The sequence below is a fragment of the Lipotes vexillifer genome, unplaced genomic scaffold (assembly GCF_000442215.2).
Source record: "Lipotes vexillifer unplaced genomic scaffold, Lipotes_vexillifer_v1.1 scaffold713, whole genome shotgun sequence".
Classification (NCBI taxonomy): domain Eukaryota; kingdom Metazoa; phylum Chordata; class Mammalia; order Artiodactyla; family Lipotidae; genus Lipotes; species Lipotes vexillifer.
In genome coordinates this window covers 1,791,643-1,816,875 of record NW_006773157.1, presented here as the reverse complement: position 1 = coordinate 1,816,875, position 25,233 = coordinate 1,791,643, and the positions used below count along the sequence as shown (strand labels likewise).

The following is a 25,233-nucleotide window of genomic DNA, read 5'->3' as shown; positions in this document are numbered from 1 at the left end:
ACGCTGGGTTGCAGGGGCGAGGCAGCAAGCTGTGAGAGCTGGACAGGGGCCAGGTGGTAAGGGTCACGTGGCCCATGTTAAAGGCCTTAGAATTTGTGCCGTGGACTCGGGCCGTCTAAGGTCAGGGAGGTCACTGGGGGCAGTGTGGATGGTACATTTATGGGAAAGCAGGCTGGAGGCTCGGAGAGTGGTTAGGAAGCCATGCAGTTGTCCAGGTGACAGGGGGCCTGGAGTACAGGGCCGAGCGCGCGGAGGGACAGGGCTGGTCGGATGTGGGGCGTGAGGGAGTGGTGGATGACTGTGGCTTCGTGGCCATGGGCTGAGGAAAGGATTTTGATAAAGCGGGACTGAAGGCCAAGAGAGGGCGATGGTTCAGTAAGGGCAAGGATGACTTCGGTTTTTAAGCTGAGTTTTGAGGTACTTGTGGCACCTCCACGTACCAGTAGCCAGCAGGCTGTTGGATATGAGTCTGAAGCTGGGGATCGATGTCTGGGCTAGAAATACTGATTTGGGAGTCCTTAGCATTTATGTGGCTTGAAATCACACAGGTCAGATGAGCTCTCTCAGGGAGCAATGTCAAGAGTGCGTACACTGGTCTGGGGATACCCCCATGGAAGGGGGGGGAGGTGCAGGCCTGAGAAAAAGAGGAGAGCGGACAGTCAAGGCCTTTCCAGAAGGGAGGCTGGATCACCGGGGGCAGCTGCAGAGGTGGGAGGAGGGGGGCGGGGGGGAGCAAGGAAAAGCAAAGCGTCAAGCTGCTCAGGACTTGGAGAAGGTGGGGCGGCAGGGGGGCTCCCGATCGACACAGAGAGTCAGGAAAGGGAGCTTGCTTGGGCAAGACGGGAGATGATTCAGTTTGGGGGAGTTGTTTTGGACCGCGTCTCACAGGAAGCTGGAATTTAAAGTCGTGGCGCTCAAGGAACAGGTTGGTTTAGAGGTAGGGAAGTGAGAGTCATTTGCCAAGAGAGTGACTAGATGAAACCTTGGGGAAAGTCGTTTAGGGGTGGGAGGCTAGAACTGGCCAAATAACAACGAAGGTAGGGATTTGATGTAGTTCATGGAGACCAAACGTATAGGCACGTGGGTGCCATTCCTGGGAAATCTGCCTCCCTCCTGGTACAGCATGTGTGGACTCCGGTGAGGTCCTGGGAGGGAAGGCTGCTGTAGAAGTGGCCCAGCTAGAGAGTTACGCCAGGCCCCTTCCGCCTCCCCCAAATTGTTTATTCATTTTAATCATCCTGTTTCTTAAGCCACATCAGCTGGGGTCAGTGTAAGATTCAGCCATGGAAAACAATTTTGAAGTCTCTTTCTCCTTGGGCGTTTGGAATTTAAAATGGATTTTCACAGGAGCTAAGTCATGTGAGCTGGAGAGTGTGGAAACCTGCTTCTTTCGGAACCTGAAACCTACCTCCATTGCCTGTGGCAAGGTTAATCCGGTGGCGTCCACTCACTTGCCAAAGGCTCTCAAATACAAGGGAAATGAACGCGAAGTAACAACGCGGAGACAGCGTTGCTGGGACTTGTGCAGTGCTGGGTGGGAGACGTGCCAACTGGGAGACTTGACATCTTCACGTGCCTGACCCGGAGGCTCCCGCTATCCCTGCAGGACTGGCTGGCACCGCGTGTTGCCCTCGGTGAGTGAGTGAGGGCAGCGGGGCTGTGGCACAATGCGACCTGGCACATCCTTGGTCAGAGTGCACTTGGGCTTGGAGACAACGTTTCTCTGAAGCCCCCGGGGCCCTTTAACCTCTCCTCTCCACCCACATGGCAGCGAGAATGAGAGCGAGCTTCTGGCCCAGCAGCTTTTCAATGAAAAGTTTATTAGAAGGGCACTTACAGGGGAGAGAGGAGCGAGAGGACACAGTTCTTTAACAATAGGGGTACAATGCTTAAACAGGTGCTCTGCTCGTAAAAGTTAGAAAAATCTAAAACAAACACTATATAAATACATACATGCTTTTTACAAAGGTATTTAAAAGGTCAGGCTGGCTGAGAAGGGAAGGTAATCAGCATCCTCCGCGTTCTTTTCCCCCACCCAAACGCACACCCGAACAGGAGTCCCGCCCAGAACAGCCTCGTTGCAACAGCAGCACTGAGGGTGAAATGAAGGCTTCCTGGAGGAAGATGGCTCCCATCCCTCTGTATAAGTTCTCACCCCTAGGGAGGGAGAGGGGCTTGGTTCAGAGGCCCCCACGTCAGGGCCTGTATTCGACTCCGAGCTGCCTGTGTCACATGCTGCCACGTGGGAAGCCAGCCTGGGTCGGTCGTTCCAGGTGCTGAGCCCAAAAGCCGCTGCACCCTCTACCAACCAGCGCACCCTCTACCAGCGATTGGAACTGGCTGTGCCCCGTCTCTTCCCAGCCACTGTCCTTGGGAGGAGAGCCTTTTCCAACTTGCTTCAAAAAATTAAATAGTTATCTGTCTTGAATGGTTTTAAGAAATTATTACATAAATATTAAAACACCAGAATGCTCGAGTGTACATTACTTTAGCATAAAAGAAAAAAATTACAGGATCACTTGAGAGAACTTCTCAATCCAGTTTACACAATACGCGAGGTTTTGCACGTGACAGCTGCGTTTCTGAAAGGTTGCCTGTAGAGCAAGTCACTTCCCCACTCTTCCATCACCTTCCTTTTAGATCCATACATTTTTCTGCTTTCCCACCCACTTGCGGAGTGGCTGATACTCCTGAAAGACTCTTTACTTGAAGGGGTTCTAGAAGGGAACATGTGTGCCACACAAAGAAAAATGGTACGACTTAGCTGTGTTGAGGTTTTCTTCTAGCAAAGATGTAGATTTGGGAAAAACTCCCAACTGTGCCACTTAGTCACACAGTAAGACACAGGGCCCAGAACCAAACTCATGCCCTCTCTTGCTACTGGGTAACCCCCTTGGTAAACAGTCCCCTGAGCAGTCTGCAGATTCCTGTCCCTCCCTCCCTCCTCTTAAGGACTACAGAGAGTGGCCTAATGAGAGCTCTAATGTGAGCTCTCACCCCGCAGAGACCCTCACGGAGCCTCAGAAATGGCAGCTTGGGGCTGAGAATGAAATCAGATTTCATATCTGCCGTCTCCCCAGGCTACTCACATACATGCATGACATGCACACGTTTCTTAAAGAAAACCTTTTTCTGCGGTGTAAGTAAAAGCATTTAGCCCTGGAATACGTCCAAACTCTAGGAAGCCAGAGGGAGATGGAGAAAACAAAAAAGCACAAGATACGTGCTACAGCTCATTCCAATACATTAACAATGATTTAAAAAAATAATCACCATGGTAAATAAAAAAATACAGCACAGACAACATAAGGACAATGGAAAAGTCTGCCAGCAGCCTTGCCCTCATGTCTGTTCTTCCTAAGAGTCCAAGTCCCTGCTCCTGACTCTGGGCTTGTCTCAGAATGTCAGATCTGCAGCCTGCCAGGAAGGTGGCCAGCAGAGAAGACTGGCCAGCACAGGCCTGTAACCCGAACCGCCGGGGCGGCTACCTACTTGCACTGGAAGGCTCCAAGTACTAAATAAAGTTAGGAGGGGGGAGGCAGTGGGCGGAGAGTTAAGGGAATACAAGTTGGCTCCTGAGGGAGGTGCTGAGGCCAGGATCTAGGGCCCCCGCGCTGTAGCTACTCAGGTCAGCGTCAGCACAAGCCGCAAGGTGAAGGTGGCCTGGCGGGGAGCCCGGGGCAGGGGAACAAGGCACGTTGTGCAGCCTGGACAACGGCACTGAAAAGGGTCTCCAACAGCCACCGTCACCCCCCAGAACTGCCCTGATTTCCTCCTGCCCCTTTCAGCTGTCCTTTTAAGTTTTTCAATGTCCAAATGCCTTCAGGCAATAGGATTTTAAAAGTATTTTTATGACTTGAAGGACACTAATATGACACGTGCCTCAGAGCCACCTACGCAGCCTCTATGGTGGGAATGAAACCAGATCCTAACTTCTGGGTACAACCAAATTTCTTTTCAATGGTGCTGAAGGTGGGCTTCCCCACTTTTTCCTCTCATCCTCCTCCAGCAGTCTAGTCTAGTCTAGAAAGAAAAAGGGCCAAGTAAGTAGCTTTCGGAAAAGCACAAAATTAAAACTTCATGCCTCCTAGAAGTAGCCTTTAGCTTTGAGCACTGAGGGTTCTAAGACACCATCCAAATGCAGCCAGATGTGACCAACAAGATCACCCAAATTGGGCTGTACCTGAAGCCAGTTCCCAAGTACCTGGGGGACAGCTGTGCGCCGTAGGAAGCCCTCACAGGAGATCGCGTTAGCAGGTGGAGAACGCGGGCCCTCAGAAACTGCTCCCCATGGCTTTTAGAGGGGGCACGACGATGGCTTCAGCCGAGGCCAAAATGGAATAAGAAGTCATACCATGAGTCTCAGACCTGACTGGGAGCAGGAACACACATCCAGGAGGTTCAGATGATTTCCTGTATCTAAAAGAAGCAGTCCACCATCATTTCATACCAGGCACGAACTTCAGACTCGCAGTATCTGGCCCCCTCAGGTGGAGTGAGGGACTACACACTGTCTCCGGCTCTGTGTCGACAGTCCTGCGCAAAGACCGGTCCAGGTCTGGCAAGGTACTCTTGTCTCTTCCTGTGTCCTCTGGAGGCTTGGCAAGCAGCTCTCCTACCTGGAAACTTGAGGGCTGGAGCTTCAGAGGCCTAGGCTCCTGCAAGTGAGGCACCCAGGAAGCCCCCAGCATCTCCATATAGCATCAGAAATGTCATCACATTTGAGGTTTATACCTGCCAAAAGTGTACACTTTCTTCCCTTCACCTGCAATTAAGACAGGACTTCCATAGGAAATCCCTTTATTTTTCCTGGTAGAAATCCATGCAAAAATATGGGATAAGTCATTTCATACAGAAACAGCAGCAAAGTATAAAGTACCAAATTGCAAGTGGCAATTCCATCTGCTGCATTCTGCAAAAGGCCAGTAGAAGAGGGCTCTTTTTTTTTTTTCCAGTTGAAATAACTTATAGTAGTTTCCTCACTAATTGCCACTGGGAGCAGTACTTATTACACATTGTAACTGCTAGAGTTGTCACTGATGATCCTCTACTGTGAGCTAGATAATCTCATATCCCAGGGGAAAGATGACAGACCTCTTTGCACCAAACCTGCAATTTTCAAAGGTGTAAAAAAAAAATTGTAATAGCCCTTTCATTTGCTTTTGTGTTGGCCTGAGATCTTTCCCTCCTGGTGAATTTGCTTTTGTTAATTTCAGCTTCCAAAAGTGCTGGCAGGTGTCTTCTCAACAAAACCTGGAAAAGCTTCACTTTGGGGGAGAAGTTGCTGGGTCCCCCTCTGGTTTCCCAATCAACGTGCCAACCCAGAGTTTTTTGGGTTTTTTTTTTTTTTTTAAATATAAAACAGGTTTAAAAGAGCATACGATGACGTTCATTTAATTAACGCAACTGACTACATCAGCCAATGTAGCCGAATGCATGAGAAAGCGGAGCGAGCTCTTACAGGTGACCGGAGACCACGCACCGTGGTGGTGCTGCCTCAGCCTGAACACCGTCACGGACAACTGCCTCCTGCTTCCCGGGAACACTTCACACAATTCAAATCTCTTTGAGATTAACGTGATGCTACAAACTATACATTTCCTACGTGCTGGAGCCTCAACAGATCCTTCCAACTGCTGAAAATGCAGACAACGTTAAGAGTGTTTTTAAAGAAGAGATGTCACCACCTTTTCCCACCGGAGGTCCCTGTGTGCTCGGTTCTGGACACACTCGCTCACACCAATCAGTATGCTCCCCGAGGGGTGGAGACAGACAAGACCCCTCCCCACCCCAAGTCAATTCAGCCCCCAGGGTGCAAGGTCTGCCGCTGCTGGGGTTCAGGAATGCTCACTGGAAGAAGAGGGCTGGGCCCGAGGTGCGCGCTCATACCCCTGCCTGCCGGCTTCTCCCTGCCTCTAGAGTGCCCAAGGCAAATTCCGCACTTGGTCCTGACCACAGGGCCTTCCTGTTGGGCAGTGACATCTCAAGTTTGCTGTCATTAAAAGAAAAGGGGGCTGGGGGGAGGGGGCTGGTGGTAAAATACTACCTGTTTGCTCAAGCCACCAGAGCAGAAGCCATTTCTTGCCCTTCACACCAGGGCCAAAGGGCAGATGTGTTCAGCAGACACAGCTGTTCATAAAAATCCATCTCTGGGTCTGCTTTCATGTTCTGTAAAACAGGCTCGTGCCACTTTGGTTGAGGGAGAAAAATTTCTTCTTCTTTGACAACCGTGATTTGAGTCCTGATTTCTCCACCTCCTACATGGCCATTTTCCCCAAGCCCACCCTCCCCGCCCTCCCCCTTCACACCCAATGTCTCTAAGACACACTGGAGCAGCGGATGCTTGGGGAGCCCATCTGGGTGAGGACCTTGTCAAGCCACTGCAAAGGCCCATTCAGGTGCAGCTCGATCCAGCAGGGGGTGCTGGTCACGGTCTGTCTCCTGCAAGACATTGGGAAAGGGGTGGGTTGGGGGATGTTAAGAATGTCCAGAAGCACACACACACATGTCAGAATGCCTTTTCCTGCTTTGGTGACAGGCTTCTTCCCAGAGCCAGAGATACGGGCTGCCTTGCTAGACCCTGTCCTGGAGGAGGTGCCACTAACTTGCTGAAACTGCCGGGCCAAACTCCAAGCAGGAAGGGCTTTGAGTAAATCAGGGAAGGTTCTCCTGCACCAGGGAAGGAAGGGGCCCCCTTAAAGAGAAACATGTAAGGCAAATTCCAGGGTACCCCAGAGGCCCCCCGGTTGCCTTGATGGGCTCCTGATGGAGAACCTCAGCCAGAGCAAAGGTCTCTCTGGTCCCCCTGTCCTGAGAGGGCACCTACAGCTCCCCTGCCTTCAGCCCCGACCCACCCCCAGCAGGCCGCGATGACGTGCGTCTGCCTGATTGAGGGGTGTTTCTTACAGGGCGCCGACAGACTCCACATGCTGTCGGTCCCCGATGTGCTGATACAATTCCCATCTATGGCCTTATTTTTGGAAAATCTTACGAGCAGAGCAAGCCGTGGAACAATTACTGGAAAAAACTAAGGCACACCACACGTTTCTTTTCCCCAAAGCACTTTGTCTAAATTCGGGCTGGTTGATGACGCAGCTTGCAGGCAAGCTCCCAAAGGCCTCCACTGAGCAAAGGCTATCTGCTGAGGCCGGAGGCGCTGGTGCCAGCTGGAGGTGAGAGGCCTGGGCTCTGCTTTCAGCCACCTCACAGGAAGGGGTGAAACCTTACTCTCCTTGGCCCAGGAGGCAGGAGGAGGGCGAGACTGTTCTGGGAAGGGGCCGCACCACCAGTTAGGTTGCTCTGCGGTGCTGCCAGGTGGCAGTGACGTGGTGGGCTGCACAGGACTGGGTGTGCTGGCAGTATGTCCTGCACGGTGACACAGTGCCCCCAGGGAAAGGCTTCTGCCAGCAGGGGCCTCTTCCCAAGCACTTGAACCTGGAGGACTGCAGTGCTGCACCAGGTCAAGAGCCGCTGGCCCGAGGTCACCACCCTGCTTGCTCGGCCTGAGCTTCTCCCGAGTGGAGGGTTAGAAATGGGCTTGCAGACTCGGCCCTGGCGTGCCTGCCTGACCTGGGTGCCTGAGTGTGGCCCTCTGGACTGCAGTCTGAGTGCTAACAGGAACAAACGGACCTCCCTCTGGCTCTTTTCCACTGGGTCCATCTTTAAATATTTCCCTTCCCCAACTAAAAAGAAGATTAATTTTCTAACCTTTCAACTCTTGCTCCCTAAATGATTCAGCCAAGGCCAAAAGGTGAGCTAAAACGTCCCTTGGGCTGGGCCTTTGGGCCTGGGCTAATCTCAGGCCATTATAACTGGGTTGTAAGTTCTCCGACGGCTGACCACTCGGATAGCTCAACTGGTCATTCATCCCGGATTTGAGAGAGACCCCCAGAGACCGAGGTGCTGTGTTCCCTGGCACTGTGGGGCAGACACGGAGAACAGCAGCTGAAGTACGGTAAATGAAAGAGGAGGATTTTATGGACCGAAATCCTCTAATGAGAATCTGACTTTCCATAAGTCATGCTCATCTGGATTTCATTATAAATGGTGGCCCAGAGCCAATACCGAAATGGGTTTGGCCTGGGTGCAGAATGACTGCAAAACAAAATGGATTCCAAACATCTGGAAAAATGAAGAGAAGGGGAGAGTAACTTGCGAGGCGCTGGCTCCAGCTGACGTGTGGGCACCTCTGTGTCTGCCGCGGAGTCGGGGCTGGGCACACAGACCTGCCTCTAGGGGAAACTCCTGTCCAGGTGTGGAAGGAAAAGGAACGGGCTTCTCTAAGCCCACGCCAGAGTGGCCCGAGAGTTTCGACAGAGCAAACCAGGGACACCCCTGACCAGTGCCATGTTTAAACCAGTATCTGAAAAAACCAGTATCTCAGAAATTCTGAAAAAATCATTTCTGAGCAAGTAAGTTTTGTTCCTTTGACTACCCAAATCTCTTCCTCCCTTCCCTGCTTCTCAGTTTTAATATCCTAGATCCTCAGGGTCACCGGGTCAGAGATGGAGCCACAGAGGAGAGAAGGAACAGTGAGATGAAGACTTAACTCCCCGGAGAGGGTCTTCCTAAAACCATCTGCCCAAAACGAACAACCAGGAAGACGCCAAGAGGACACAGTTCTAGGCTCAGCTTTTCCACAAATGATGCAACTTCAGGCTAGCCGCTTTCCCTCCCTGGGCCTTTGTTCCCTCATCCGTACAATGGGGGCGATGCCAGCGTCCCCACCCAGGGTTGTGGTGAGGATGGAACGCTCCCAGCTCCTGAGAAACTGGGCGAGCACTGCTCAGCTCTTCCTTGTCTAGTGGGACTCGGCCCCGCTCGGAACCCTGGTCCCTCTGCTCTTCGGGGCAAGGGCCGGCCTAGCTCATCTCTGGGGAGCCCTTGCTCTGTGTTCTGAGCCACCCGCAGTCCCCGCATCCCGGGCACAGGCGCCCCAGCCCCGACCTGTACTCGGCTCCCCAGCCCTTGACGAAGCTCATGCGGATGGTGCACATCCGGGTCAGCTGGTACACGGCCTCGAAGCCCTGGTTGACAGACTGAGCCAGGAGGGCGGCGAACTCCTGGTTGTTGAAGATCTTCAGGTTGCACCCTGCCAACAGAACAGAAAGTGCTCGTGGGGGCGAGGAGTGCGCTCGGCCGGGGCTCCTCTCCCGGCTCAAGCCCCCACCCCCCGGGTCACCTGGACCGGCGTTCCCGTACTAGCCACAGATTCCCCACTCAGCACCACACTGGGGGCGAGCCCACGTGGTCCCTGCCCCTGAAGCCATCACTGCCTTGATGGGGAGATGCAGCTGACACAGGTGAGGGGGGAGAGTTAAACAGCGGCCCATAAGCTCCAGTTCCCAGAGCTGTGGGAAGGCTGAGGAAGACAGTAAAGTGAGCCCAGGAACAAGGGAGACGGTTGGGAGGGGTGGGCCCTGCCCTGGGCGAAGGGGCCAAGGCAGGACTCCAGGGAACAGAGGCAGGGTCACGAGCCTGAAGGCCCACGTGGTGTATGGGTTATGGCCGACCTCCTGGGGAACAGGAGTCCTTGCCCTCTGATGGAGGGAGCACCAGAGAGACGGGCCAGCTGAGAGGCTACCCAGCCTGCCGTGCCAACAGGAGCTCGGCAGAGGGTCCTGGGCACCTTCCACCTGGGCTCCTCCAACAAATCCACCTCTGCCCGGGCCAGGAGGCGGCGAGAGATCTGGGCCATATCTCGGTCTCTGGGCACGAGGCTGGGGTGGGGTGACATTCTCGGCAAAGTGAAGGTGTGTACCTAACTCCAGGCATAAAACCAGAGACAGGCACACACAAAGTTTACCGTAAATCTCTTGTTCAAAGTCCTACCGCCTGAGTGCCAGGAATGTGTCAATCAGAGAAATAAAAGACAAAAAAAAAGCACATGCCGAAAATGCCCAAAATAGGTGAACTGAGGTGACACTAACAGGCCAGCACTGTGCCCCTCGGCTTGCTGCGTGACTCTGGGCTGGTCACTTTCTCTTCTAAGCCTGTGTCTCCCTTGTGAAAGGAGAGGCTGGCCTCAGAGGCCCCCCAGCTCTGACATCCCATGAGATAACATCCAGCATCACAGCCAGCTCTGCCGAGCCAGAGAGAGGGAGAGGGTGGGGCCGGGGGATGGGTAGAAAGCCAAGTGCACATCTGGACTTCCTCTTCTCATTTTCTCTGAGGGGAAGAGGGGTGAAGCAGGGCCCGAGGTGAGTTCCGGTCCCCCGCCCAGCAAGCAGCAGGGGAGCACACAGCCCTAGGCTCATCCTGGCTCAGCCACTTACTAGCTCTGTGTCCTTTGCAGGTAGCTTAACCTCTCTGACCTTGTCTCCTCAGCATGCCTCCTCGCCTGAAGAGCTAGAATAACTGGTGAGGACTAAGTGAGCTCCAAGATAGCCGTGTGCTCTGTAAACGCAACCACACGACATTCCAGAAATGGAGAGCACCACGAGCATCTCAAACTCTTTGCATTCTTGAGTTGATCCAGCCCATGACCCACTGCTCCACCATCAACTGCTACTTAGTGAGCAGGAAGACATGCCCCACACGTGCCGCAGGCAATGGACTGAGCCACACACACTACCCACCGGGCATAGTCCACACTCTGCGGCTGCGTGCCCTGGGAGGAGTGGGCTGCGGCAGGGGCTTTCTGCCTCAGCTTTCTAAATAAAGAGGCCTTGGATGAGATCAGCCACCTGCCTGGTCATGTACCCAGGCCTGGCCCTGTCCAAGCCACCCTCTGGGGTGAGCCTGCCACCCCTTGGAGTACAGGTGGGATTCGTAGCCCTACTCAGAAAACCCTCAACAGTCCCCCTGAATAAACGCAAAACTTTCTCATGTCCTTCCGTGGCCTGGTCCCATCGTGTTTTCTAAACATGTCTCCCGACTGTCTTTTAAACGGCCTCCACTGCAGGCAGAGTGCAGCCCACGTGTGCCCTGCCCTCCATCACCTCTGGGCCTTCGCCCATGTCGTTCCCTCTGCCTGGAATGCCCTCACGGTCCCCGCCCCACCGTCACCCTACGCCTAATGCTTACCTACGGCTCCAAGCCCAAATGCCTTCTCCATGAAGCCTTTCCTGATCCATCCTAACAGTTAAATGTGTTTTTCCCCTTAGATCCAAGAGCACATTACCTGTGCTGCTTGCATGGTGCGTAGCACCCTCCCTTGTATTAAACGCATTTGTGTCTTTGCCTTGTACACTCAGCTCATGGGTAAGGTCTGTGGGGACAGCAGTCGGACTTCTGCACCCCTCCATCCCCCTATAGCATCTGGCATGGCTTTAGGAAGGAAGGGAGGGAGGGAGAAAAGAAGGAAGGAAGCAGGCATACTATCTTAGCATCTACGCACACAGGCAATAAACAGGTACCCAGAGATCAAAGGCACATCTGTCAGATGCTGCGTCTGTTCCCCGAAGGTTTGGGGAGGTCACAATAAGACAGCAAGGCAGAGAGAAAACCCAAGGGAAGCATCTCCAGATTGTCAATGCAAACACCAATGAGGAGAAAAGGTAAGAGAGAAGAAACCTTTCCAGCATCCCAGGCATGTGCCGCAGAGGAGAGGACCTCAGGGAAAGGGTGGGTATGTTGGTGGTGGTACCTGGTGGGATCTTGCAGACGGTGGCTGGGTGCCAGCCGTAGCGCTGGTTACAGTTGGGAGACTGGACAAAGATGGCACTGTCGCTGAGGCACTCTGCGAAGACCTCGCCTCCGATGTAGTACAGCCGCACGCCTCGCCCTACAGAGATTCGGGTCAGAGAGGTCCTGGCACCAGCTGAGGCTACCAAAGGAGGCAGAACTGCAGCCGATGCTCCAAGTGACTGGTTCTCTGCCAGGGTCACCAGGCAAACGGGGCCCAGAGCCCAAGCCTAAACACACGGGGAAGTGATGGGTGACGCTAGGTTGCCAAAGCTGGGGAGGCAGACGACGAGAGGAAAGAGCATGGGTAAGTCTTAACAGCAGCCTCTGCCAATGACCTGCCATGGGCCTCGGCCAAGTTACTCAGCCGCTGAGCCTCAGTTTCTTCATCTGTAAGATGGGGGTAACAATAATACCTACCTCATGGGGCTGCTGTAGGACACACAGCAAGTGCCTGGTGAGCAGTAGTTGCTGCTGCTGCTGCTGCTACTAGGTCCCTTCCCCCTCCAAGATTCAGAAACTCATTTAGTCAGCCTGCAGAGCTCCTCCTGAGGCAGCAGATACCCCAGGAGCCCTTCACTGCCAGGATGGCTTAATTAGTGCCACTCCTGTACCTTTCTCCCCTCGATGCATTTTTCTAAAACATTCCATAGCTTTATATCATTTACTTTCCCTTCATCTCTTAAATCCACTCCAGATGGACAGAAATTATTTTTAAATTGGCTCTGCAATTCAAGCAAGTTACATAAACCCTCTGACAATGAGTGTCTGCTCAGCCAGGGGATGTTCTCTTGTCCTGCCTGGAAGGTCTTTGTTCCCACTCCTGGGGGCAGAGGCCCAGAGGGCCGGGGAATGGAGCCAGCTTTCACAGGCGCAACGTGGAGTGGGATGGAAACCAGGTGACCCGCTGCAGGCCTGCCTCCTCGTCCCACCACTGTCCCCGGCCCCGCCACTCCCCAGTTCTTCCTGGCTCAGTGCTACAGGACTTGGCGGCTCACAGACACCAGGGTGCTGACAGGCTTGGGGGCCACTAGGAGGCGCCCTGGAGTTATGTCGGTCAAGAGCAGGAGGCGCAGGTGGGAAGACCCAGACCCAAAGAACAAAAATGTTTGCGTAATTTTTGAAATGTTATATTTAAATATAGAAAAGTATAAAGTGGGTAAGTAAACCACTGAGGATCTTTTAAAAAGAAAACAAGTAGGAGGCTGTCTGGGAAGGATGCAGGCTCAGGGGCAGGAGGGGGCCCTTTGTCACCGACTGTGTTACACACTTGCCGTGTGGCCTCTTGCAGGGCTCTGCCCCTCCCTGGGCATCAAGTTATTATTCCCTGGAAAACAGGCACACTGGTGCAGGCCGATGGCTTCCAAACTTTTCTTGACTGTAAAACCCTCTCTCCAAATGAAATCTTCTGTGAAGGCGCAAGATACGATACAAACAAGAGCAGAGGTGCTCTGGTTCACATGCGCCCAGACCCCTGCTGCCCTGCCCAGCTCCTGAGTTTACTCTGGAACCCCTTGGCCACCCTGCGTGCACTGAACAATGTCTGAGAATACCCACCATCTCTACACCATCTCTGTGGCCCTTCTAGGACTCTGCATCGCAAAGCTGTGACCATCCTCAGCATGATAATTTTATGAGCAAACCAAGTGACACACAGCAAGGCTTCATCCTCCCTAAACTAAGTGATCTTTCACCACGTGCTGGGTGTCAGGAGAGAGTGTTAGCAGCAGTGGTGTCCTGGCAGCGGGCAATACTGGTCTCTCCACCTCTTCTAAGTTCCTAGAACAATCATATATGAAGTGAACAGACAGAACAGCATTCCTCCAAGGTGGCCTATATACTTGTCCACCTGTCAGTACTTCAAGGGTATTTTTATTAAGAGAATTGCACGGTTGTCTTTCTCAAGAAAGTCAACTGTCCTCCTCTGTGGCTTTCAAATTTTCAGAAATGGTCTCTCAGTGGGAACGATCAAGCAACCGGAACTCTACCTGTCTGGCCCCTAAACAAGGCAATACGGAGCCTGGGGGACGGGCACGGGGGAGGTGCACAGTGGTGGCTGGTGGGTTCTGGCAGGGGCTGTGCTGGCTGGGGCGCGGGGTGGTGTCACGGGGGGGAGCGCGGCCGCCCCTTACCGATATGCCTCCGCGTCAGCTCCACGGCCGCGTTCCTGTTGACATTGGAGAGCAGCCCCAGGCAGAAGCGCTCTGAGTTGGAGGGATCGGTGAAGCCATCCACTGTCATGGACGGCTGTGAGGCGTGGAATGTCTCCCCGACACGCTGGTTGAGCTCGTAGTAGGAGATGGAACACCAGAAGGCCGGCTCGCAGTAGGTGACGGGCTGCAGGTCTGAGGAGACAGGCCGCGCCGCTGGGTCAGGGGGCCCCCCCAGCCCCTGAGCTCCTGGATGGAGTCCCCTAGATGCTCCAGAAGCCTGTTTCCCCACCTCTCAGGGCATTAGAATACCCCCCACCCTTTTACTGTGTAAAACTCGTAGGATCCAGTGGGACAAAATCCTCAGGTGTTGGGAGGTGCATTCCACTGGCCTTGGTGCTTTTTATTTAGTTGAGCTCACAAAGGCCCTGCCCCGCCCTGAGCCACTCAAGGAGGTGCTGGGTCAAACCCAAAAGGCCCTGAGACCAACAAGCACCTGGCTAAACGCACCGGACAGGCCAGGAGTGCCCACTGCAGTCTGGCCACACCATCTGCCTCTCTCCCAAGGTCCCCAGAGTAACCCATGCTGATCCCTGCCCCCCAGAAGGGCTTGCAGCTTCTGGCTCTGCCTGGTCGTGGGCTAACTCCTAGCCTGTCAGGTGGCAGCGTCCAAGCCTGTGAAATGACAAGGCTGGTGCGGCCCAGGGGGTTGTGTCTACAGCCACACAGGCACCAGGCACTAGGCACCGTCTACAGAGTGAATTGGGTCCCTGCCTCTTATTACGGAAACTATCTTCCAAATGTATCCAGATGCCTTTCTGTTGGGGTGGCTAAGACACAAACTCACCTAAAAGAAGCTCTGAATTTATCCTAGTTGTCAGTCTGTGTCTCGGTCAAGGGCTCCTCAGAGCAAACTGCCATCCTGTGAGGGGGTGGTTCTCAGAAGAGGTGGGAACCCCTGAAATAGAGGTTTCCCCTCACGTGCCTCCACATTACCTTTCCCGCAATTCCCTACGCCTCCTGTCACCTCCAGCTGTTCCAGGCTCCACACCTGCCCAGGTACCCCTGCCCTCCTCCTGCCCGTCTGTCTGTGTGTCATCTCCCACCTTAGGGTCCATCCTCTTGGCCCTGGGCCGGGCCCTCGTCATTCCTCACTTGCAGCAGTGCCACGCCTCTGACAGGACTCCCCAGCACTCCAGCCAGCCCTTCCAGCTGCTTCTCTGCTCTGCACTGCTCCCCGGGCTGCATACTTGAATCCCACCATCTGCTGGCGAATCAGGGATTCTGCTGCTCTCATTCCTCCGCCTCAGACCTCCAGCCTGAGTCACTTGCTCTGGCTCTTACATATACGTGGAGCCGCCTGGTCACTCTCAGGGCGTGTCTTTGTGGGAGCCAGTGAGAGTGATGGGAAAGGCTCGCCGTGCCAAGTCTCAGCACTGGCCCAAGACCCCTGCTCACCGCCCGCGGGGCAACTTCCCAGAGCGAGAACCCACGAGAACCTCTGCTCAGCTCACCAGACCTCTGAAAGTGCGTAAAGCCCAGGAGAGAAAATACCAGAAGCCGTTCCAGGAGGGGCCCGGGTCCCCCTGCAGGGCAAAGTGGCCCAGATCTCCTTCTGGGGTCTACGCCCATGATCCCGTCTAAGGGTAAAGAGAAGGTCAGCACACACGGGAGGAGCTGCAGCCCGTGATGTCCCTGCACTCAACACACCCAGGAAGAGTCAGCTAGAGGGTCAGGACACCTACATCAGGTTTCTCAGCCTCGGCACTATTGAGATTTGGGGCCAGATAATTCTGTCTGTGTGGGGAGAGGGTTCTGTGCCCTCTAGGATGTGCACAGCATCCCTGGCCTCTACCCACCAGATGCCGGCGGCGCACATCCATCTCAACGTCCCAGCTGTGACAGTAAGAAATGCCTCCAGACATTGCGAGAAGTCTTCCACGGGGCAAAATAGGCCCCAGTTGAAAACCACTGCCCTAGATGTTTGACCAGGTCATGGAGCACAAGCTTCAAGGCCAGATGGACCATCGTCCACCGTCTGCTCAGACACAGACCAGCTGTGTGCTGCTGAGCAAACCAGTTAAACTCTGAGTTTCAGTGTCCACATCTCCCCCTGGGTCACCAGAGTGGAGAATCTCCTTTATCACCAGGCGCTGTTTGTGGATGGACTGAGAGAATTCAAGTGGAGAGCGGGGCACACATCAAGCACTCAATAAATGGTGTTAACAGAAATTATAATAATTTTGGTTATATGAACTTGAAAAGATCCTGTTCTTGTCCTGACCTCCATCCAAAAGGAGCAAAGTGCCCTTGCCCCTCCTCTTGCCAGGGCCCACACTACTTAATGGTGAAAGTGGTGTGGTGGGGCAGGAGCGACCATGGCCTGCGGCCAGTGCCCCCGAGGCTGGGTTGAGCCACACCAGTCACATCCGGCTTTGGCTTTGCTCGATGCTTGACATTCCAATGAGATAAGCTATATTCTAAACAATGTGGTCACTAAAATGTGAGCTATGTTGCTTTGGAAACCTTAAAAAAAAAAAAAAAAAAAAACCACCACCACCTCCTAAGAAATCCAAGTGCACTCCAAGCCTTCAAAGTGGTCTGGCGACGTGTCAGGGCCAGAGGTACTGGGGAATTCCCAGAGGCAAGCTCTGGTGACCATGCTGTGCAACCTGAGGGACATGACGTCCCTCTCTGGCCTCAGTGGCCCAGTCTGAACAGTGACTGCAGTGTACTGGAAGCCACTGAAAGCAGACCATGTAGGTCACGGTGTTTCTGGCATGGGTCACCACGAAGAGGCAGCTATGGCTGATCTGGGCTGGCCTTGGCTTCTCTAGCCAAGTACAGAACAGAGCAGTCTTCATCTCCAAATTATAAAGCCTTTTCCAGCACCTCCTGGGCTTAGTCCAGGCAGAAGTGAGCAAGCTAGGCTCCCAGGAACACTGACCCAGCCCACCCATCAAAAGAAGAGAAGCCAGCAGGCCACCCATTGGGTAACATGGGGCCAGAACCATATTCTGGGCACGTGTAGGCTTCAAGGTGTCTCGGAATCAGAGAGAGGCTTGGGGTCCTAGCCCAAGAGGCCCTCCCAAGCAGATCTGAGCCCTTATCTAAACATCCCTGCAACTCACAGACACTCACTGAACAGTGCTGTGGAAAACACAGGATGCAGGAGCCTGACACATAATTAAGAAGATGCTAGCTGGGGGAACAGAGCAGTCAGGCCAAGGCAACGTCTGAAGGCTGCCATTTCAGGGACTGCTGTTTGGACGAGCTGACCTACATTCAGAAACAGCACCACAGCCATGCACTTACTGTTGTCTGCAAACAACTGACAGTCAGCCCTGCCTTTCACCTCTCTCCCTCCCATCATCCCTCAGTGCTTCCTCAAGGCATTTCTGTAAGAGGAGCTGCAGACCCAAGTATGATCACCACCTCAGGGTTATGCCTTGAATGGCACTTTATTTTAAACTTCATGTATGTCATTTCTTTCCTACCAAAGGACTTATCCAGACCATGGTCCCGAACAAGACAAAGTCAGGACCCTGGAAAAGAGAAGACTATAAACAGGCTAACCATGAAGTTACAGCTCCTGAAAGAGCACTGAGCTTGGGTCCAAGCTTCCTAGCAGACAAGGCAAAAAGGGAGCATAATATGCTTACATGGCTCTGGTTGGTGGACAGACAACCCTTACGAGTTCTGCAGGGGAAACAAACTTGTCCTGGGCACTAAATCTTAAATGACATCTTCAGGTGACTACTCCTCCCCCATATCAATCCAGCCAGCCAGCCAGCCAGCCTACCCTAGTTTCAAGAGTTTCCCAACAAATGCAGAAGCAATTTTATGTAAGGTTGCTTCTAAAAACCCTGAACATATGCCACTCACAGGCTCCTCTGGGAGGACAACTCTACAGGGTAAAGTGACCTGCCCCAGTGGAAAGTGGTTTCGCTTCTCTAGCCAAGGACTCAGCACACCTGGAGTGGCAGCTGATGGCATGTGCCCAAGGCCTTCCCTTCAAACGCTTCTGCTCTCGGCCAGACTGCTGAGTCTGTGCCAATCTCTCTTCCTGCAGCAGAGGTGTTGCAGACGCAGGAGCCTCCCGCTGCAGCCGTTCTCGGCCCCCTGTCCCCACCGGTGCGGTGTCGGCCAGACCACTCGAGGAGCACGGGGCACTTAATTCTCGACTGGCCCCCTGCCAGCCTAACGCATTGGCTGGCTTCAGCTCTGAGCCCGATTCCAAGCTGGCACTGACTTTCTGTTTTGTTTAAGGAAAGGAAAACAGAATAAAACCCAGAAGGCAAAGGGATGCCTATTAAAAACATGTGCGAGGGATCCAAATCCGGTAAACGAAGCGGTGGGCGGTGGTGGGGAGGTCAGAGCGGGGAAATTAACTTTCTACTATACATCGAAAGCAGGTACTGGGAGAGGGCCGGGAGCAGCGACGCCGTAAAGCTAAAGGTCAGAACACAAACAGCTGCCTTACTGAGTCTGCGCCCTGCTCACCTGCGAAGGCAGCTCTGCCTCAGGCCAGGAGGCTTCCACGCCCCAACCCCCATGTGCAGGTCCCCTGCCTGGACTTCTCGTCCCCAACATCTGCCAGGACACGACCTTCAAGGCCCAGCGCAGGTGGCTGTGAAAATATCCTCTACCCCTGTGCCTGAGCCACCTGTGTACCTGAGGGTTAGGTCCCTGCAGGCCCAGGCCAGCTGTGTCCCAGCAGCCAGGCACCAATTCCAACTTGTCTCACCGAGGATTAGGCAACAAACCCAGTTTTACACAGAAAAGACCCCATGCTCTTTCAACCTAGGACCAGTTTACTGAAACCAAGAACAGTGGAAAAGTCTAAGAGCTGGACGGCCCCTTGGGAGCATGACGGTCCAGCCGGCAGGCTGACTTCCTGCCGTGAAAATGCCTGCCTGTAGTGTCCCAAGCTTATGGATGATTAAAGCCCAACGAGGCCTTGTGCAGCAGCCCAAGACACCTGGGATCGGGTAGGGCCTGTAACGTGGACCCCTGCCCTCTCTCGGGGCCCAGGGGGTCTCCCTGCTACTCTGCCACCAGGGCCCCCTTCTCCTGGCAGGAGAGTAAGGCAGCCTCAGCCCAAGGTCCTCCGGGAAACCATCACCTCCTTAAACTCCAGCTCAGCCGCTGCCCCAGGACGTTCCCTGGCACCTCGTTTCCCCCAGTCAAGGCCCCTCCCGAGATGTCTCACTTTAAAGCAGAGAACAACTTTACTCACCGGCAGGATCCAGCTCGTTATCTTTCTTCTCTCTCTCCGCCTCCCTCCTCCTTCCCCTCCATTTGCTCCAATCCTTGACCTAAATCCTTAGGAAATTCCAGGTGACTCATCCAGCATGATGTGTAATAACAGGAACATCACCTGCTCACATCCCTTCCCTGCAAAACAAAGCCCTGGGACCTCCCCAGAGCCTGCCCCTGGCCAGAACCTAGGCTGCCTTTCAGTCACTCATGGGCCACCTCCACGAGGCACCCCAAGTGGCTTTACTGTGGCAGGAGGTGCAATCTTTTGCCTGGAGGAGGGAGGAAATGAAGCAGCAGCCAGATGTCCTATGCTTGCTTTCTTTTTGTATAATAACTCCTTTACTAGAAATAATAGGTGTCCTGAGATGCCCTGTCTCTCTCCGGGGAGAAGTCTCCACGTGCCTGTCAGCATCCTACTGTTTGGGACATGCCAGCCACAAAGGAGAAACGCAGAGGCAGCTGCTGCGTGCTGCCCACCCCACCACCCTTTTATCCCCAAAGGATGCCCTTGAACTCACGAGGAGTTCCCTTCCCACTTCGCATCTCTGCAGAACCCGCCCACCGTGTCCTTCAGCACCTCCTCCCCTCCCTGAGGCCCCATCCTCCACCTGACCCTCAGCCTCTTCCCGAGGGGGTCCCGTGAGTCTGTCTTCAGCCCTCTTTCCTTCTTGAGCTGGGTCTCCCTCTCCACTGAATCCATCCACTCCCAGGACTTCAGCCGAACCTTCATCAGTGTTTCCAAAGTGAGATCTATGGGAGGGTCAATGGGATCGTAAGAGAAAGGTGTTCCAACAGAGGTTGGACCCGTGGGAGAAACGCTGGACCAAACAGGCCTCCTTTCTGCAGGACTCTCAAGAGGCTTTACGCTGCGGGTGCCCTGGGGGCCCCAGGAGGGGGCACACACAGGCTTTCCAAACTCATTTGATGACAAAATCATGCCTCTGACTCCACTCTGGGCAAGGCTGTCGAACATGCTAATGGCTTCCAAAGCTGCACCTCCAGCCGCAGCCTCTCTCCTGACCGTCCTGCCGCATCCTGGACACAGGTAAGCACCGGCATCTCCCTGTCACCCTTCGCCCCAAACCCTGTCCCATCTCCTGGGGCTCTGCCTCAGTTAAACTGAAGCGTCATCGTTTTCCCAGTTAAAGCTGATCAATGAATGCCAATGATTCATGACACTCTTAAACGCCCTCTCCTCTCCCGCTGCCATTTCTCTACAGCATTCATCTCAGCCTCCTCCAGTGCTACAGCTTCCTAAGTGGGTATTCTGGGCGGGGGGGCGGGGGGGGGTAGCCCCAGTAATTTCCCCTAGATTTTAAATTCCACACAGTGGCCAGATTGATCATTATTGCTGCCCACCCCACCACCCTTTTATCCCCAAAGGATGCCCTTGAACTCACGAGGAGTTCCCTTCCCACTTCGCATCTCTGCAGAACCCGCCCACCGTGTCCTTCAGCACCTCCTCCCCTCCCTGAGGCCCCATCCTCCACCTGACCCTCAGCCTCTTCCCGAGGGGGTCCCGTGAGTCTGTCTTCAGCCCTCTTTCCTTCTTGAGCTGGGTCTCCCTCTCCACTGAATCCATCCACTCCCAGGACTTCAGCCGAACCTTCATCAGTGTTTCCAAAGTGAGATCTATGGGAGGGTCAATGGGATCGTAAGAGAAAGGTGTTCCAACAGAGGTTGGACCCGTGGGAGAAACGCTGGACCAAACAGGCCTCCTTTCTGCAGGACTCTCAAGAGGCTTTACGCTGCGGGTGCCCTGGGGGCCCCAGGAGGGGGCACACACAGGCTTTCCAAACTCATTTGATGACAAAATCATGCCTCTGACTCCACTCTGGGCAAGGCTGTCGAACATGCTAATGGCTTCCAAAGCTGCACCTCCAGCCGCAGCCTCTCTCCTGACCGTCCTGCCGCATCCTGGACACAGGTAAGCACCGGCATCTCCCTGTCACCCTTCGCCCCAAACCCTGTCCCATCTCCTGGGGCTCTGCCTCAGTTAAACTGAAGCGTCATCGTTTTCCCAGTTAAAGCTGATCAATGAATGCCAATGATTCATGACACTCTTAAACGCCCTCTCCTCTCCCGCTGCCATTTCTCTACAGCATTCATCTCAGCCTCCTCCAGTGCTACAGCTTCCTAAGTGGGTATTCTGGGCGGGGGGGCGGGGGGGGGTAGCCCCAGTAATTTCCCCTAGATTTTAAATTCCACACAGTGGCCAGATTGATCATTATGAAGCTGCCATCAGATAACCACCACCCCACAACTCAGAACCCACCATCTCGCCTTATCCTATAGGCAAGACAGGGCTACATAAGGGTGGCCCTCAGGGCTCTCATCTTCTGCACTGTGCCTCCCAACAAGCCAACCAACCACACCGCCAGCTGTCCTCCGAGCTCACCCCACCCTTTCACGCCCTTGCTTCCATCGGCAGTGTCCTTTCCTCCTTCCCTCCTTCTCTGCCTCACCATGTCCCACCTGTCCTTCAAGGTCCAGCTCATACAGGTCATCACAACTCCAAGGTCCCCCCACCCTACTTGGCACTGTCCTCCTGGGCACATACAGTTCTTCCCTCCTGTGTGCTGCTCCCTTGGCACCAGGCACAGTGCATCACCGGTGGACAGACACCTCCAGCCACTCCACCAGACTGTGAACGCCTAAACGTCCTCCCCGGCTCTGGACCACCAGCATCAGTACCTACTAGGAACTCAGTGAATGATGACTGAATGAGTTAATACATAGGAGACACTGGCCACCCTGGATGATGTCCCCACTGGAATCCACGGTTTGCTCCTTGGAACCCTGAGGGTACTTCATCTGCACCTACCTCTTGCTTTAATTAATTAATAATTAATTAATTAATTTCTTTATTATAGTTGCAGCACGTGGGATCTTTCGTTGCGGCACATGGGCTCTTCTTCGTTGCAGCTTCTCTCTAGTTGTAGCACATGAGCTCAGTAGTTGCGGCGCGAGGGATTAGGTGCCGCGCAGCATGTGGGATCTTAGTTCCCTGACCAGGGATCGAACCCACATCGCCTGCACTGGAAGGCGGACTTAACCACTGGACCACCATGGAAGTCCCCCCTCTTGTTTTATATAAAAAGTATTTATCGTCCTGCCTTATTTATCCCAGCAAGGCCAAAAGCACCTTCGTGTCAGGGTCTGTAACACCTCTTTGAATTCCCCCACTTGGACTGGCATACAGTGACCAAGCAGGAAGTGCCCAGAGAATGAATGAGTGAGGAAGAGACAGGCAAGCAGGCAGGGCTCCCAGCCAGGGACAACATGGGACACCAGGGCCCTCATACCTGACATTTGTTCCCAACTGTAAGTCAACAGGTGTCTCCTTGAGCCTAGTTCTTCTGAGTGAAAAAGGGGAGAGCTAGTCTAAGTGACCAAGCAAGGCAGGGTCCTGCTGCACATGGGGGCACAAGTTCTGGATCCCCATGGCCTGAGTTCAAAGCCAGTTTCTCCATTTTCTAGCTGTGTGAAGGGGACAAGTTCATTAACCAGTCCGTTCCTTGGTTTCCTATTCCATAAAATGAAAAATCACAGCACCACCACCTTAGATAGTTGTTACAAAGATTCCGTTAACATGCATGAGCCACTCTGCACAACACTCAGTAAATGCCAAGTTCTCGAGAAACGTCTGCCATCTTCATCACCATCCTTTCATCCCCTTGCAGCTACGATGCCAGAGGCTGTGAGACGGTAGGGGCCCTACCAATAGTACTGAATGGGTGAAGGCGGGGGTTCGAGGGCCTGGCAAGCAGAGAGGAAGGCGGGCCTGTCAGCGCCCGTGTCTCGCCGTGAGTCCTACCGTGGCTTGTTGGCTGACTTGTCCCCCACATTCACATCTTCCCAGCCGACTGGCACCCCCTCTCTGCCCACCAGGCTTGGAGGCTGTCCCTTCCTTTGGAAGAAATGGCCTAAGAATTCCTGACCCTCAGACGAGAGGCAAGGGAGAACTGTGCCAGCAGGGCACTCTGCCTCGGGGCCAAGTTCAAGACATGCTGTCATCCTGGTCCACGCAATCTCGAGGGGAATTCACAGTGAGCACCCACCCAGGACAACCTGCGGTCTGAACCACCAAGTCAGGCAGTGGGGTTGCCAAGGCAAGCACCAGTTCTGATGTCTGTCGACTTCAGGGCGCCCATGGCCATGGTGGGGGAAGAGGGCTCAGCCTCCAAAGCTGAAAGCCCAGAGTCAAGTTCACAGTCATGGCCTTTAAGTTCTCAAGGGTTAACATAGCTTCCAGCCTTCAGAGTTTGTGTTTAACAACTCCATCAGTCCTTTCACATCGGGAATGTGACCTTCCCGCTGTAATGCCCAACACTCACAGTGGTATTATTTTACGAAGATGATAAAACAGATCCCCCAAAGTTACATTTCACACTGCCCACTTGTCAGCCTGTATCAAAAGGTTTTCAAGCAGCTCCCCACGTTCCAAATGATGACTTTCTTCATCTGATGCTATCAGTCAGCTATCAGTCAAGGACTGGGAACAACTGGGAACAAAAGCCAGGCCAATCCACTCTGATTCACCACGCTTGGAGATTAACTCCTCCTTTTCCTGAGCCACAAATCAAACCCCAGCAATACAGCTGGAAAAGAATCAAACTCACATTTTTCTAAAGCTACCAGACCAACACAGAAAAAAAAAATTCCCTCAATAAAAACTGAACAAATATTTAATCTGTTCTGAGCCCTCCGGCAGGCCCCACACTGAAACCAAAGGATGCTCCTGGATTAGAAAAGTGGATCTCAGAAAAATGACCCAGAAATCAAACCTCTAAGGGAAGGTTGTGGAAATGATGGCCCAGCTGCTCCAAAACCTCATGAGATAATGCAAGATGATCAACGAGTCATCTAAGTACGGAAATGCGTTTACAAAATAACAGTGAGAAGACAGAAGGAAAAGATGGATATGAACTATCATCTCAAAGGCAAAGCACAAATGTATGTGCCTGATCCACAAACATCAGAGGGACCGAGATGAAACAAAAATATTTGTGTTAGGGCAGGGGGGTTATGGGTAACTTGGCTTTTTTTTTCCCCCCCAAATTCCTTATATGGTACTGTTTTAAATAAAAATGACATCGTTGTCAGATGAGGTGCTCAGATAAAATCCAAGTAAGTGTATCTGAAACAAGTACCCGAAAGCCGGGGGCTGCGGTTTGCACCGCTGCCTGTGGCTTTGCATCAAACCACACACGGATGCTCACTGACCAGAGCCCCTCGTGTCTCTTAAGCACAAGGTTTGGGGGTTTTTCATTCACTCGTGTCTAACTGCCTCCCTGGGGAAATACAAACCTGGCACACGGCTGCCTTTCCTGCCACCGCTGTTCTCAGGTTTCCCGTTGTGTGGGTGACCCCAGAAACAATGTAACCAGAAACCTGATGGGCTGCACTGGGCGGATGGTGGGGGTCGGAGCAGGGAAGCCTCAACTTCAGGGCCCTCTCCACACACGGGCCACCAGGCAGGGCTACAGCTAGACGGGGATTGAGTCATCCAGACAAAGAGCTACTTACCCAAGTTATTGTGTGCTGGGGACATCGGATTCGGGGACAGGTTTGGAGAACCTAGGAGGTGAGACACAGCTGTGAGACTTTGGAAAAGACTGTTGTTGGCCTGGGGAGCCAGATGACAGAACATTTGCATCAAGGTGGGGCAGGAAGAAAACCTTGGACTGAGCCTCCACGGTCCAGGAGAAGACCAAACCCCACATCCTTGCCTGTGCTTCCCCTTCCCCGGGCCCCAGCTTCCTCATCTGTGGAACCAATGGATGAGAGGATGACCTTGGAGTCTCTTCCACAGCTTGATGGTCTGATGCTTCTAACCAAGCCCCCGGGCACAGGGCTGCTGCATTCCCAGCCTGGGTGCACAGATCTCACACTGACCCTCCCTGTTAACTGAGCCCCCAGAGGGACAGAAGGAGCAGGGAAGACCCTCTCCACAGCTGCTCCAGACCCCAGGCAGCGAAGGTAAGGCTTGCAGCTGCCCAGACCTCACCAGTCTTGTTCTCACAGCTCAGAACCTGCAAATACCAACGCAGCCTTTTCCCCAGGTTTCAGGAATCTCACTGAGCTGCCTCGGACACCCCACAACTCAGCAACCAGACTGACATGATGCTACACGTGGGAAAAAGTCCTAACTACCCAATTCTTTCTACTCTAATATCGTTACTCTACCTGTCCC

General features: G+C 53.6%; 1 protein-coding gene across 1 annotated transcript in view; it reads right to left on the bottom strand.

Moving 5' to 3' along the window:
- Positions 1-5,381: 5,381 nt before the first annotated feature.
- The window catches only part of SMAD3 (SMAD family member 3), a 121,490-nt gene continuing 101,638 nt past the window's right edge, over positions 5,382-25,233 (bottom strand). Inside the window, exons 5-9 of the mRNA XM_007448134.1 lie at positions 24,567-24,617; positions 13,758-13,970; positions 11,588-11,725; positions 8,947-9,091; positions 5,382-6,441 (exon numbers count right to left, since the gene is read on the bottom strand). Of these exons, the coding sequence (XP_007448196.1) occupies positions 6,318-6,441; positions 8,947-9,091; positions 11,588-11,725; positions 13,758-13,970; positions 24,567-24,617 (671 nt within the window). The 3' untranslated portion in view covers positions 5,382-6,317. The remainder of the gene's footprint in view (positions 6,442-8,946; positions 9,092-11,587; positions 11,726-13,757; positions 13,971-24,566; positions 24,618-25,233) is intronic.